Source organism: Typopeltis vanoorti, chromosome 1, assembly GCF_054136105.1.
Source record: "Typopeltis vanoorti isolate ZY-2024b chromosome 1, IOZ_Tvanoo_1.0, whole genome shotgun sequence".
Lineage (NCBI taxonomy): Eukaryota > Metazoa > Arthropoda > Arachnida > Uropygi > Thelyphonidae > Typopeltis > Typopeltis vanoorti.
Genome location: NC_143549.1, coordinates 119,890,444 through 119,906,404, shown reverse-complemented (window position 1 = coordinate 119,906,404; position 15,961 = coordinate 119,890,444). Strand labels below are relative to the sequence as shown.

The 15,961-nt window shown below is 34.4% G+C and overlaps 1 protein-coding gene across 1 annotated transcript in view; it reads right to left on the bottom strand.

The window, feature by feature from the left end:
- Window positions 1-610: 610 nt before the first annotated feature.
- The window catches only part of Naxe (NAD(P)HX epimerase), a 152,761-nt gene continuing 137,410 nt past the window's right edge, over window positions 611-15,961 (bottom strand). The window contains exon 4 of the mRNA XM_090399043.1: window positions 611-2,874. Coding sequence (XP_090255169.1) covers window positions 2,657-2,874 — 218 coding nt within the window. The 3' untranslated portion in view covers window positions 611-2,656. The remainder of the gene's footprint in view (window positions 2,875-15,961) is intronic.

Genomic DNA, 15,961 nt, shown 5'->3' with positions numbered 1-15,961 from the left:
GTAAATATATCTCACCAAGGAACTAAAACTCAGATATTTAAAGTTAATGATAAAATAAATGCATTGATTATGAAATTCGATTTATGGATTTCATATGTACAAAAAACTGATGTAAACTGTTTTGAAAAACTAAGTGACCTCTTGATACAAAATTATTTGAATCTTCATAAAATTGTTCAGGATACATAATAGAGCATTTGCTGAATTGGTAAAAGACTATTAGAGAATATTTTCCAGCACAAACAGAATCATATAATTGGATTTCAAATTCATTTAATCATTGTCAAAGTGAAAATTTATCAATGAAAGAGAGGGAACAATTAATTGATATATCTACAGATTCGACCTTAAAAATTAAGTACTAACAGGAAGAACTTCTTGATTTTTGGTTGCATATTCACAGTGAATATCTGATTACGCAGTAAAAATCCTTATGCTTCAACTTATTTATGCAAAAAGCCTTTTTGTTTTTTTTCCATGTATACAATGGGGAAAAAAAACATACTGGAATAAAATGGATGCAGAACCAGAAATGCATTTGCAACTGTCATCAATAAGACCAAACATTGATTTTTTTTTTTTGTAGCAAAAAAAAACAAGCACATCTAAGTCATTAAATTGAGGTATGATTTTTTATATAATTCATGAATCATGTTATAATAAAATTTATTTGTATGTATTCAGTAAATTTATTACTATTTGGTTATTAAGTAATAAATGGATTCATTAATGCATCTATAAAGAGTTTCTGTTTACATTGTATTAAATGTTTTATTGCAACATTAATTGTAACATTTTGTTCAAATAAAATATATTATACAAAATATATTTATTAATGGGTTCTGCACTGATTTTCACACTGAAAAGGATTCTTCAGTATCTCAAGTTTGAAGACAACAGCTCTATATGGGAGTTGAAGAAGCAGCATGGGTTTATGAAGAAGTAGCTCTTACTTTAGTAATCTAGTAATTCTCTATAATAAAGTGACAGCTGAACTAGATAAAGGAAATAACTATGCCATGATACTGCAGGAATTCGAATAGCATCTGCCAGGATACCAATTGGAAATCTAATATGTAAACTGGAGCAAAAAGGGGGGTGGATATGAAACTGGTGATATGGATAAAAGGGTAGCTGACAAGCATTAAAGAGATCCAAAAGGGTGTCCAAGGTTTCTCTATCACTACTGTTTTTAAGTTGTATGTTAATAATATCATGGATGATTTGAAGAGGGAGGAGGGGGAGAAGGGTTCCAGTTGTTTATTGAAAATGCGACATTGAAGAAGTCAATAGTAAAGACAAGTGATGTAGATATCTTATCAGGAAAACTAAAATAAGGTGACTGTCTGGACAAAAGATGAAGAAAACATCTGAAAAATGGTTGCCAGTTCAAATGTAGCAAAGTGTAAGGTTGGGGCTGAAAGGATTACAAGTCGTGGATATTACATCAATAAGTATTATTGTATTATTACAAGAAATTTATGAACTTAGGAATCTGGGAGTAATGGTAGCATCAAAGGATTCCACGTGAATCCTTTGATGCCATGTAGTATCCTTTTATTTGATTGGACAAGGAGTTAAAGTTCAGCAGGCATATTGCAAAAGAGTGGGCAAGATAGCATAAAGGATCACTTATATATGTTGAAAAAAAAAAACCTTAAGAAGTAGAGATAAGAAGACTATTATCCCTCTTTCTAAAGCTTTGATATGAGCTCCTTTGGACTACTGTACACGTATTTAGTTGTATATTTTGGAGGTGAGGAATTTGTGGTGAAGATCAAAAGATAACTAACCGAGATAAGTAACCAGTGACAAATCTGTGGAATGCTACCTATAAGGCCAGAATGAAGGTTTGTCGGTTACAAATTTGTTTCATATACAAAAAAGCAGTGAGATGATTGAAATATATCAGCTATTAATGATAAGATAGATGTAGAAAATATTTTTCTATATCAGACTAAAAAGGAGAGAAAAAAGGATTGGCTCTTGAAATTAAAGAAGTAGGTAGCTAGTAAGATTATGAAAACTAGATTTTTTTGCTCGAGGAGTGGCAAATAAATGGAATGATTACTTGATATGATTGTGAATACATTATTAAGGAATGAGTTTAAGGAGAGGAATGACAGGTGTGTAGATAATGGATAGAGTGGCCTTCTGCAATGAATCTTAGGACTATAGAGATGCCTGAAAAACAATAATAAATTATAATAATAAAATCTTCATAATTCATCTATTGAAAAAAAAAATCAAAAGAAATAATTCTAGCTTAACAACTATGATTGTACACCAAAGGACAAAAAAATAATGGATAGAAGGCACATGTAACCCTGAATGGACTGCTACTTAAAACATTCACAAGCTATTAATCAGGTTCTGAACCATTGGCTAGTGATACATAAGCATAGAACTACTTGCCAAAAATATTTTTTATAAACAGTTAAAGAGTTCATTTGCATCTTAACTTTCACAATGTCAAAGTTATATTAACCCAGTTGCTCCTTGTATATATATATATATATATATATGGTTGATTATCAAAGAAATCCTATTAACTCTTACTTTCAGAGTTATAGGAAAAGCACTTGTACAGTATATATGTCTTACAATAACTTTGTTCCAAAGTATGATAAATTTATTTTCACTGAATATAAAATCTTCAAGATGCTGATGGCAATGGTAGTTGAACACAACAGTCTGTGCCTGGGTAAGGTGGTAAATTAAGTTCATATTTGGCGCACAAACTTGGAGGTACAAAGCGGCCACCAAGCCAGTGATATTTTCCCTTGTACAACTTTGCACACAACTTGGGAGCAGTAAGTGAGATCAAAAATTCTGGCTGAAGGCCTTCAGGATCACCATTTTCAACATCCCAACCTGTAAAAGTAAGCAAACATTTAGTTGTTGTTGTTGTTGTTTTTTCTTTCTAATAAGAATTACATAATCATGACCAAGGAAAGTGAGATATACTGCAAAAATTCTGATTAAAAGAAAATATTTTTATAATCTATATTAAATGAAAATCAGTTTCAGAATAGAGTATACTTAAAATGATTAACACTTTATTTATTAGCCAAATATTTTAAGTTTCATTAAGTGAATTTTAATTCTGACATAAGATTTTTACATCTCTAAAAGATAAATCAAACACAACACTGATAAGATTATGATAAATATGTCTGATCAAATCTAGTATTTGTCCTGCTAACATGGACATCACTATCTTAATACGCTATATATATTATGCCATAATAATACATTTTTGCTCAATGACAAAATTATGATTTTTTGCAGATCATAATTTCCAAATCCAAATATTTTTTGCAGCTTTAGGAAGTATTTATTTAGATTAGGGATGTTACTCACTATTAGAAGAAAGAAAAGCAGATAGATAGTATGAGAGATAGAGAAAAGATCTCAGCTCTTTTATATCATCATATAGCCAAAGGCTATCAGTTTTCCTTTTTCACCAATCTCATGCAGATGAACAACCAAAAGAACAATTGAAACTAAAGCACAAAGATGACTGATATCCAGGTGGTTAGTCTTATCTGAGTTAACCACCTTGAGTTGGCCTTTTCTGTCTAGGATTGGTCTCCAGTCATCCCTGTGATTGACCATAAGACCACATTGAATTAAGAGGATGGAACCATTTAAAAAACCTCTCACAGCAAAAATAAACAGAATTTTATCCCACCCCCACCCAGTGAATGTTGCATAATGTGGATGGTCTACAACACCTAGCCAAAATTTTGATATCTCCTAGAATGCTTCTTTCTAAATTCAAAAATCGTCTGACTGAACAATAAAATTTTAACAAAACAATATTATAAAGCATTTATATGTCATATTGCTGGTTTTCAAATCCATGTTTCTTTCTAACCTTTCATAAATGATATTTTAATTCAAAATTGCTGAAAGGTGGTGCGTACTGCAAAAAAAAAAAAATAGCCTGTTCTGTTGTAAGTAATAGAATGCCCAACACATTGCATAATCTGTTCCAAATATGCAAGGAAAGAGGGCAGCTGTAGAATGCATGTTCTGCTGTTTCCAATTGGTAACAGATGTCACAGATTGGATCTCCATTGCTATAGTATCTCCATCTGATGGTATTGACTGAGGGGAAACCATATGCAATTCCCTAAACAAGATCCCTCCTCTTAGGATATCCTTGGAACTTCAATAAGTTATGAAACAAAGTTGTTGTCAGTACCCAACTGCAGAAGTTTGCAGTGAAAGAGATTAAAGATTTCTTTATACCAAATTTTACTTATTTTTTAATGGAAAGAATGTCAATGCCAGAATGTTGTAGTATTCAGGAATAATCTCAGCTTTTGGACCTTTCTAATCATTCACTCCAATCATTTACAAAACAGGGGAAGATGAAAACCCAAGTAGTACCAGAGAAGGTCTTCAATATTTTATGGTTTTTGAAGCTGTATTGCTTATATAGCAGAATTTTAAGATTGGAAGTCCAAATCCTCCATGTTTCTTTGATAGTTCAAGAAATTTCTTTTTACCTTCTTGGTATCGGCTGAACCAAAAAAACTGCACAGAATTACTGCATAATTGTTTTTCTTCAGCTTCTGTGATGTCTGTAATTATTATTTACAACTGAGCAGAGAATATTATGTTTTTGAGCACTATGGCTTTAGAAGAAAAGGAAAGAGGCACAATTTTCTAGTCTTCTAAGGGTTCAATGTTCTTGATATAAGTTCTTGAACTGGTAATAATGGGTAAGTGGAGAAGGGAATTCCAAGTATAATGAGGGGGTTCTCTCTCTCTCTCTCTCTCTCTTAGGGGTTAGTTGAAAAGGAATGCCTCCAAGATCCCATTTTCCAACAACTTTTAATTTTGTGATCTGCATTAGCAGTTAATCCACTGATCTTGCTGAATTTTTCCAAAATACCAACAGATGTATATGGAATCATTATCCTTCAAAGTACCCACTATGTCATCAGCATATGCTGATACCTTATTTCCCTTCATTGTTGAATCAACTGTTAATTCTTGCACAGCATGTGCATAGTTGACCTCCTGTAAGTAAGGTTCAAGAACTAATGCAAAGAGCAATGGACTAAGAAGGCAACCTTGCTTGACTCCTTTTTGAATTTTGACCGGGTGTGACAGAAACCCATTAACTAGGAGGCCGGTAGTTGAATGGACATAGGCTCCTTTAATAATGGATAGCAACTTTTCATCCACTTGTCATAATTTGCTGGAGGATGTGGAAGAGAAAGGGATGGATGCCAGACATTATTAAATGCTTGAGTAAGATCTACTGATAGCACTGCCATTAGCTTCTTTTTCATATTAACTACGCAGAGTAGATCACATAGCAGAAACAGACAAAATTCTAATGCTTGGCCTGGAACTCCATAGATCTGTATGCTTTTAATTATCTATCTCATTCCCACTTTGAGCTTGTTATTGATAATGAGAAAAATATCTTATAGTCAGTATTAGATAGAGAAATGGGTCTCCAGCTGCTGATTAAGGTGTGATCTCTATTAGGTTTTGGAATGAGGATGGTATAGCTTGCGACAAATTCACTTGGTATGTGGCTTGAAGAGAGAAAAGAATTAAACAGTATAACTAGAATGGGAAGAATAAAATCCCAGACCTTGCAGTAGAGTTCTATCCCTAGAAAATCAGGTCCTGGGAATTTTCTTGTCTGGTATTCTTTATAGGCTGTGGTAACTTCAGATGCTGTAATGGGTCTGTCAAGCCCATCTTGGTTATAAACAAGAAAGCCATTAATGTTCCAATATTTATAATTTCCCACAGTACTATTGTTTTCAAACAGATTTTTGTAGTATTTTTGAAAGGAGTCAAGGATGCCTTGAGTGGTGGACATGTCTTCACCATCAACACAGTACTATCTGCTAAGTGCTGCTGTATTCTTATTGTAAAATTTCTTTCTTCTACTTTTTTCTGCATTTCCACTTCTATCTCTATATTAATGTTTCTTATAATGTTGCTACATTCTATACCATTGCATTGATTTGCTATGGACCAGCTTCTCTCTCTCTCTCTCTCTCTCTTCATACAGGTCTTTCAACTTTTTTCTTTTGAGGAAAGCCTGTTCCTTCCCTCATTCAATCATATTCTGTTTTACTGCTTGTTTGAATTTTAACCACATATCCCAGTTCCAGATAACATTATTCCAATTTGAACAGAGGGTCTGGAATTGGTTGAAAAGATCAACAGAAAATTTGGTTTAAGTTTTCATGATCCAGTACTGATATCTACTTGTTTCATGCAGCAACTCATTCAATCATATTCGGTTTTACTGCTTGTTTGAATTTTAACCACATATCCCAGTTCCAGATAACATTATTCCAATTTGAACAGAGGGTCTGGAATTGGTTGAAAAGATCAACAGAAAATTTGGTTTAAGTTTTCATGATCCAGTACTGATATCTACTTGTTTCATGCAGCGGAATTTAAGTAAGATATAAATTTGATCAAGACAGGTACCAATACCTTGATTATTATTATTCCGGGCAACTCCAATTGTCGAGACATACTTTTAACTGTGCATATCCCACTTTTCCACTCCTGAGGTATCCTCCTATTTTGTCTAATGTGGGGTTTTCATTACAAATCCAGTCTCCAGCTGCTATGATGTAGTGGGTACCATATAAATATGGCTCCAATTCCTGGAAGAATTTTCGTCAAACTGTTCCACTGGATGGAGCATAAACGTTTATAAAACTTATTATATATCCACACGATTTCCAGTCTATTGTCAAGATTCTCCCTTCTGCATCCCTTTGAACATTACAGAATGACCCAAGGAGGGGATCAAGAATAAGAACTCCTACTCCAGCCCTGGTAGATCTTCAAGGGCTGGAGTAGGAGCTTCTTTTTTAAGTTTCTTTCCAAAGCTTCTTTCTTAAGAGCTTCCAAAGCTCCTAAGAAAGAAGTGGGTATCTATCTCTTAAAGTTTTTATATCTTTATATCTGTAGAAGTATTTGTTTCTGCAAGAAACATACTTCTGCAGCTATAAAGATATAAAAACTTTAAGAAATAGACACCCACTTCTTTCTTTGGAAAAACTACATAGAAACTATAAGTTTCCATGTAGTTTCTTGTTTAATTTGCCTTTGGAATCCTCCTACATTTACTGAGGTAATGCAGAAACGAGATGCTATGATTAGTGAAGTGTCACTGGTAAGTCTTTGACTTCTAGATTTTGGATGAATCTGATGAGGTCTTCAATCTGTGAAGGAGCAATTGTGTAGCCTGCCTCTTGTAAACTGTTTTCCAGTTTTTTACAGTTGCTTTCCATTATTTCAATTTCATGCCTATCATTCTTGATTTGGAAGCTAGTTATTTTCTTTTCATGTAGATGATAATCATACTGAGAAAACTTTGAATCAGCAAACTTGATTACTTTTTCTTTAATTATATCTCTTGCTTTCCCTTTATTAGTATGAGATGGTTCATCATAGTCCATAAACTCTTCTGAGCCTGAAGAGTCTTAATTTGGCAATCTGCAACATTCTTCTACTTCACGTTTTTTTATTACTTCTTTATCTTTTAGATTTAGTTCCTTTTCTTAACACATCTTTTAATTTTTTTTTTGTTTATCCTCAATTTTTTTTTTTTTATTAATTCATCTTTCCTTTCTGTTGATCTTGTCTGCATATTAAGTTCTTCTCAAATTTCTACTTATAGAACTGTTTCATGTGTTTGCATTTTGTCTTGAATCTGCTCAGTTGTTATACTAAAATCATTATTGGTAATTTCAACTGATGTTGTTCCATCCATATTTGACTGGGAAAGTGGCTCCTGTAATTTTGTATTTTTGAGGCTAATTTCTAGCTGATTGGGTTGTGCACTTTTTGTGATTTTACATAGTGTAATATGTTTAAAAATACCTTCTTTACTAGCCTGAACTGGAAGATCCAGGAACTCTTCTTTATGTTTCTCTGATATATAAATATATGGTGTTTTAACTGGCTCTAACAGTGCTCCCACTCTTTCAGTGAAACTTCTGGAAGGACAGGTGTTGATGAAGTGTTAGAACTTTCACATTTCTGACTGAGTTTGAGATGCTGATTAGCAATATGTCCAATCTCCATGCAGTTGGAACATTTAGATTTGGGATAGTTGACACCCAAGTGATTGTATGAACCGCAACACAGACACTGCCTCTGTACTCCAGGAGAGTTGACCGTAATTTGGGTTGTACTGATATTGACAAAATTTGGTATGGGTGTCTTCATATCCATTGTGAAGGTGACCTCACCAGAAAACCAGTTTGGATCTTCACATGATTGAAGTCTCATCAGTGGGAGCCAAACTCAGAAATGATACCAAGGTTGAAGTAATGCAAAAAGTCACATTTTCATATAAAAGTAGCCAAAAGGTGTCATACCTTATTACTGAAATACTCTGGATTAGAGATGTTGAAAGTTTTTCCACTTGGTTATACGATGCCAAGAAATTAATTAACGATGCCAAGAAATTATATTCTTGGTTTCATCCTTTATCCAAGTGTAAGCAAACAAAGTTTATGCGTGAAGTCACTTCATGACTGGGCTACTTGTATATAGAGGCTAATGACTTCACATCAATTGCCTTAGTATCCCATAATGCAAAGCAGATATCCTTATGACATGTATAATGCATCATGGGAAGGGCTACTAGCCAGACTGGCTTCGACCCTTATTGAAATCTCATTAGTGGGAGCCAGACCCAAAAATGATACCAATGTTGAAGTAATGCAGAAGTTATATTTCCATATACAAGTAACCAAAAGTTGTCATATCTTATTACTGAAATACTCTGGATTAGAGATAGATTTTGAAAGTTTTTTCCACTTGGCCCAGTCATGAAGTGATTTCACATGCAAACTTTGTTTGCTTACACTTGGGTAAAGGATGAAACCAAGAATATAATTTCTTAGCATCTTTAATTTATAGTACAACCAAGTGGAAAAACATTCGACAATGGATATTCTAAGAACATGGTACAAAGAATACTATTCTCTACTCCTGCTACATGACAAATTCCCGACATTCACTACCGAACTTCAGTTTCCATCCCTTGTATATTGGTACTTTCTCTTATATTGGGACTTTCCCTTATATTGGGACTTTCCCTTATATTGGGACTTTCTCTCAGAATCATCAATCTCGTAAAATATCATAACATAAAAGTGGCTTTCAAACCCACTGTGACTATACAAGCTTTATCATGTTCATCTAAGAATCGCAACCCTTTCAACAAACATCCTAGAGTTTATAATATTCCATGTTCTTGTGGCCTTTCTTACATAAGGAAAACATCTAGAAAACATCTGAGGTGGATGAATCACTATCTGTTGAGTCACAAACACCTTCAATAAGAGATTTCTTAATACCAAAATTAAACAAAGTTCCTTGTCTCTTATTCATATTAAAATTTAAATCTGTAGGCCTGTTACTTTTAAAAAATCATGGCAATACAGTTTTGAAACAAGCACTTTCATCCTACAATACGAATTTGCGAAGAAAGTATTCAGTATTACTAGATTTGAGAACCGGATACAGACTACCTTGATCTTCAATTTCAATGGAAAAACTTTCTTTATACTTCCTTGCTGATTGGTCACTAACATTTGCAACACAGATGTTATTTCATTCAGTTTTGAGAACAGAGGATATGCCACCCATTGTTGTAATCAGTTTGCAGGCAATTTTTATGACCGGTCATAAACATCGGTATTCCCTTTCCCAAATTACTTCCACGTTTAAAAATACACGGCTCTTGGTCACTGACATCATGGAACATAATATGGGAAACCCTGATCTACACCTTGGTCAAAATATTGCATTTTATTCAACATAGTTTATCATAATCCTACCCATGCGATTACCTGTTCCATTAAAAAAAAACAAAGCTAATAACTAAAACTAAGTATTCAGCTACACTGTGAGCCATATTTAGTAGAAAATCTATTAAAAAAACTTTCTAATCTTCCAACTTTTGGACCAGTGCTTAATTCTGATTTAATCTCTTGCTGTGGTATTCTGCCTTTCATATGGACATATCAAATCTTGAATGAAATCAAGATCTCGAACATCTTAGCAGTATCATGATACATCTGGTGATAATAACACAGGCCTCTGATGGAAAAGTTGTCTGAGAAGTAATAATTGATTCTTATAGATTTTTAGGTGATGAGTTCATCAAAAATAGTAAAAAATTCCATCACCCACCAATATTACCCAATTTCTAATTTTATCGTTTTTATTAGTAGTATTTGGATTTAAATTCAGCATTGGTATTTATTTTCATTCTCCTTTATTTACAACTAATTAGTTGTATAAATACTTTTTTGAAGCCTTTTTATGTAAATAAAGAAATTTCCACGAAACTTCTCATTCTTAAGATAAGAGAGGGAAGGAGGAATGCAGATAAAAGTGCAGGTAGCTACTTTGAATCTGATTCACCGAGATAACGGATGACTTTCCTGTTGTCACAGACACATTTTCTTATGTGATTCTTCAGTTGAACTTTAGTCATTGACTACTAAGGTTATCATATTTCTGAAAGGTGGCATATTTTCTAAGTTAGTGTAAAGATTTAATTTAATGTATTTGCGATTTTTTAAATGTTTTTACGTAGTGTCATGTAATAGTGTTGATGTCATTTGTAAAAATTCATTTAACTGTGTTTTAAGTGGTGTTTGTAATGGCTTCAAGAAGTTACAAAGAAGAAACATTACAGATTTCATGAAAAAAGTGTACTACGTGTATTTTGGGATGAAACTTGGTGACTTATATAAGCCATGGGCACCGCATATAGCATGTTCTATTTGTGTAGAAGAACTTAGGTGGTCGAAGGGAGAACAAAAATCATTCTGTTTTGGAATTCCCATGGTATGGCAGGAACCCCGCAACCATACCAATGACTGTTACTTCTGTTCTGTTAATGTTCGACGTTTTAATGTGAAAAATAAAAAAGCCATTTCCCATCCTAATTTACCATCTGCAATACATCCAGTGGAACATGGTCCTGAAATACCCATGCCAATAGCTCCACAAATTTTAGAAGAACCACTCAACAGCGATTCAAGCAAAGAAGTTGAAGATTTCAATGATGACAAATACCAAGATAGTGAACTTTTTTCACAGACCGATTTAAACGACTTGGTCAGAGAATTGGGTCTTTATAAGAAATATGCAGAACTGCTGGGCTCGAGACTAAACAAAAAGAATTTGTTAGTCCCTGGGACTTCTTTCTCATGGTTTAGATATACAGAAAGAGATTTTCTTCCTTACTTTTCAGAGGAAGGTGATTTAGCTTACTGTAGCGATATTCCCGGACTGATAAGCAAATTCAATGTAAAATATGAAGTCATCGATTGGTTGTTTATCGATTCCTCAAAAAGCAGCCTCAAACCTGTGCTTCTCCATAATTACAACAAGTATGCTTCAGTACCAGTAGCACATACTGTGTTGAAAGAATGATACGAAAATATAGCCTTCATTCTCAGCAAACTTAAGTACAATGATCATGGATAGACAGTTTGAGGTGATCTTAAAATGATATCTATGATTTTGGAACAACAAAGAGGATACACCAAATACCCATGCTTTTTGTGCGAGTGGGACAGCCGAGATCGAGAGCAACATTGGATCAAGAAGAAATGGCCAGAAAGAGTCACATTAGAGCCTAAAAGTAAAAATTTGTTACATGAAACTTTGGTTTCTGTTTCTCAGGAAAAAAACCTTTTACCCCCGCTTCACATAAAGCTGGGATTGCTGAAGCAATTTGTCAAGGCTTTGTCGAAAGAAGGAGAGTGTTTTAATCAATACATCTGTGCAAAATTTCCGGGATTATCTACAGCAAATTTGAAAGAAGGTATTTTTAGCGATTCAGTTGCCATTTTTTCTTCAAAAAATGGCAACTGTGGAAAAGAAGTGTAGAAAGCTTTGAAAGAGGTGGTAACCAAATTTTTAGGAAATCACAAGGACCCCAACTATAAAATGATTGTGGAAGATATACTATAGAAATTCAAGGTTTGGAACATTCCACGAGCTTAAAAGTGCACTTTCGCAACTCTCATTTAGACTACTTTCCTGAGAATCTGGGAACTGTCAGCAAAGAGCAAGGAGAGCGATTCCACCAAGACATCAAGGAGATGGAAAGAACATATCAGGGCAGGTGGAATGTCAACATGATGGCAGACTATTGCTGGATGTTGCAGAGAGATGACCTGATGAAGACGACCTGGGAAAAGAATTTCACAGAAAAAGTTCAGAAAGAAGCCTTGAAGGAAAAAGAAAAAGACACCACAATGAAATATGAAGTATGTACTAAAGATTAATCTTTAATTACTTCAATTAAAAAAAATTTTCCAATACTTTCATTCGATAAATGTTTAAATTTTAAATACTGTTATTTTACTTAATATAATGTGTTTTAAAGCTATTTTACTGTAATAATATTGAGATCCATTTTGTGAAAAATCCTTACGTGATAGAGAAAAATGGAAGAGAGATTTGAAATCAGCAGTCAAAAATACATCAGAAACAGTTAATAGTTTTCAGATAACTTTTCATGACTTGAATTATGCAGGCCTCTGTAATTAATATATCATGTCATTGTCTTCCATGACCCTCTGAACTCCTATCTTGTAGCTTGCCTTTTCACTTAACATAGTATAGTGCTGCCATATTAATTTGTTCTTTACAAAGCACTTATTTAGACTAAAGCCTGTTTGTGCTTGATTTATGATTCTTAATTGGCTGAACATCACATTTATATTGCTCATTTTCTTTGTAAAATATTGTTTTTTTTGTTTGTTTTTCCCCCCTCATATGCTTTGAAGAGTCTACACTAAAATCACATATTTTAGTTGTGTCAATTTATGCTTTACTGCTTTTTTTTAAGTAATAAATAATAAACATATAGTAATAAAAACAGATATAAAGGTTAAGGAATGATTAAAAAAAATGCTATCCTAAAGATAACCATTTGTCAATGGACGTTATTTACAGGTGAAAAAACAGCAGCAATACAATGAATGTAAATTCTACAGAAAGTATAGTTTAGTAAATTATTATTATGGACACCTCCATGGAGTCCGAAGACTCATTGCAGGAGACCAAAACTATCCACACAATCTATCATATCTCTCCTTGAACCCATTAAGAGATAAAGTACTCACAACTGACTCTGGCAAACCATTCCACCCATTCACAGCTATCCAAGCAAAAAATTTAGTGTTCACATCCCTAATACCCACATCTTTATTCAACTTTCAGAGATGACCCCTTATTCTGGCCCCTCCAGCCAAATGATAAAACATTTTCTCTGCATCAATCCTATAACTTTAAGCAACTTAAATGTGTCTATCATATTATAATACACACCCTCAATCTATCTTCACAGGGAACATTCCACAGGCCCACTCACCATCTTGGTCACTTACCTCTGAATCCTCTCCACTGCTTCCTCATCTCAAAGAAACCCAGGGAACCAGACTTGAGCACAGTAATCCAGATGTGGGGTACATCAAGGCCTTATACAGAGGAATAACAACTCCTTTAACTCTATCTATCTATTTGGTCTATTGAAGAACATATGTTAATATGTTCTTCAATAGACCAGTAATCTTATGGGCTACCTTAGCAACATGTCCACGAAACTAACTCTCTGTCTACCACCACCACCCTTAAATCTTTAGCTTCATCTATTTCCTGGAGTACAGTGCCATGAATGTGATACAGCCTGTAATCTATTTTTCCCAAAATGCATACATTTTCACACATTGAATTCATATCCATAATGTTTTGTCCATTCATCACCCTATTTAAATAATCTTGCAAGCCTTGATTAACTGTTACCCTACCCAACATGGCATCATCAGCAAACAACTGAATATCTCCTTTCAAATTTTTTCCTATATCATTTATATACAAATTAAACATGATGGTCCCAGCACTGAACCTTGTGGCACACCACTAGTCACCTGTTTATGCCTTGATTGTGATCTTCCATCTATCACTTTTTGATATCTGTCCAGTAGCCACCCCCCCTTATCCACTTAATCAGTGTTATATTCATCCTCATTTGTTCTAATCTGCATAACAGAGTTCCATATGATATTCTGTGGAATGCTTTTGCAAAATTCAGTAGAATCATAGTGTAATCATTTCCTTTATCCAACTCAGCTATTACTCTATTATAAAAAGATAGTACATTACTAAGTCATGACTGACCCTTCACAAAGCCATGTTATCACTCATACAATATCATTTTTTTTCACCCATTCTTGAAATCTCTTTTTAGTCATTTTTTTCTAGTTCTTTTACCACTATGCTGAGATACCGATTGGTATATAATTTGCTACTGCAGTCTTAGAACCTCCCTTATGCAAGGGAATTATTTTGCACGCTTTCCACTTCCTTGGAACTCTATAAGAGCTGAGACTTAAATTAAAGAGCCCAGTCAAGTTTAGGATTTACTTCGGCCTGCTCAACCAGTTCCCTTGCACTTTCTCGCAAAACCCAAGCTGATTTTCCATCTAACTTCACAGCTGTATTACATTAAGATTCTGTAATATCCTAAGAACCTTGAATTCATCTTCCTCTGTTCCTGCATTAATGCCTGTCACATATGTTAAAGCAGCAACCTCACTAGGATGATATACCCTTGCGAAGTGGTCACTCAGTAAGTCGACCATTTTATCTACTTCTGTCACCTCATGACCATCATCACTCATTAAGATTAATCTTCCATAGTCATTCCTCCTGTTACTTGTCACATAATGAAAGAATGCTTTGCCAAATAAAGAAAGAACTGGTCACCTTTCTCCTTACATACTGTCCACAGCATTTTCTTCTTCTCCAGCTCGTGCTCAATGATATTACTCCTCCATCTAACTCCTACCTGATTAACCCTCCTTATCTTAGGTATACAGTTTAATACTGCTTCCTCTAGATGACCCTTAACTATCTCCCATGAACTACTAACATCCTTACTCTGCAGTGTTTTATGCCATGGCACAGATTTAAGCTTCTGCATAAGCTTGTCATAATTACATACCATGTAGTTCCACAAATACTCCTTATTGATAGAACATTCCTCATGTTGTACAATCTCCCACAGTAAGCTCACTTTCACAAATCAGGGGCAATCCGGTCACCTTTGTTATGGATAGCTCTTCCGATCATATGACTAGGTCCAATACTCTCACACCCCCTAGTCTCCTTCATCACATGCTGCCCCCAAGTAATTATCTCCCAATAGGTCCATTTCCTTCCTGATATGTGATCTTTCTTCCTTCCAGTCTATATCTACCTAGTTGAAGTCCCGAATAATAATAACTCAACCTGTACTCATTGTACTAATTTGCTGATATATATCTTCCAGATCATCCGTGGAACTCCCAAGCTTACTGTATAGAAACAAACAAGTGTATACTTTGTCTTACAGATTTTGATCTCACACCAGACTGCTTGAAATGAACATCCACTCTCCCGCCCATCTCCTATTCTTTTTGGCTCCAATTCATTCACTATCATCAGCAGTACACCTTCCCCATCCTGTCTTCTTTATCTTCCCTGAAAATACTAAACCCTTCATATTATATCCCCATAACTACATCATCTGCTGTAAACTAAGTCTCACTAATGCCTATAACGTTTGGTGAGGTTGCACTAACCAACGCTAAAAACTCCTCCCTCTTGTTCCTGATACTTCTATCATTAATATATAGAAACTGCAACATCCCTTTAGGCCTTATCCAATTTTACTTCCTGAATTGACTATCCTATTCAATATTTTTGCTTGAGAGACTATATTTTGCACTTGGTCATTCTCACACTCACCTCATGGGTGCCTTCACACAAACTCACTTCTGCAACCCTATTTTCTACATCTACAAACTGCTTAAGTTTTCCTAAATTTGGGCTTCAGCATGCTCAGTTAACAAAGCTTTCTCTAGTAGACATCTAACAC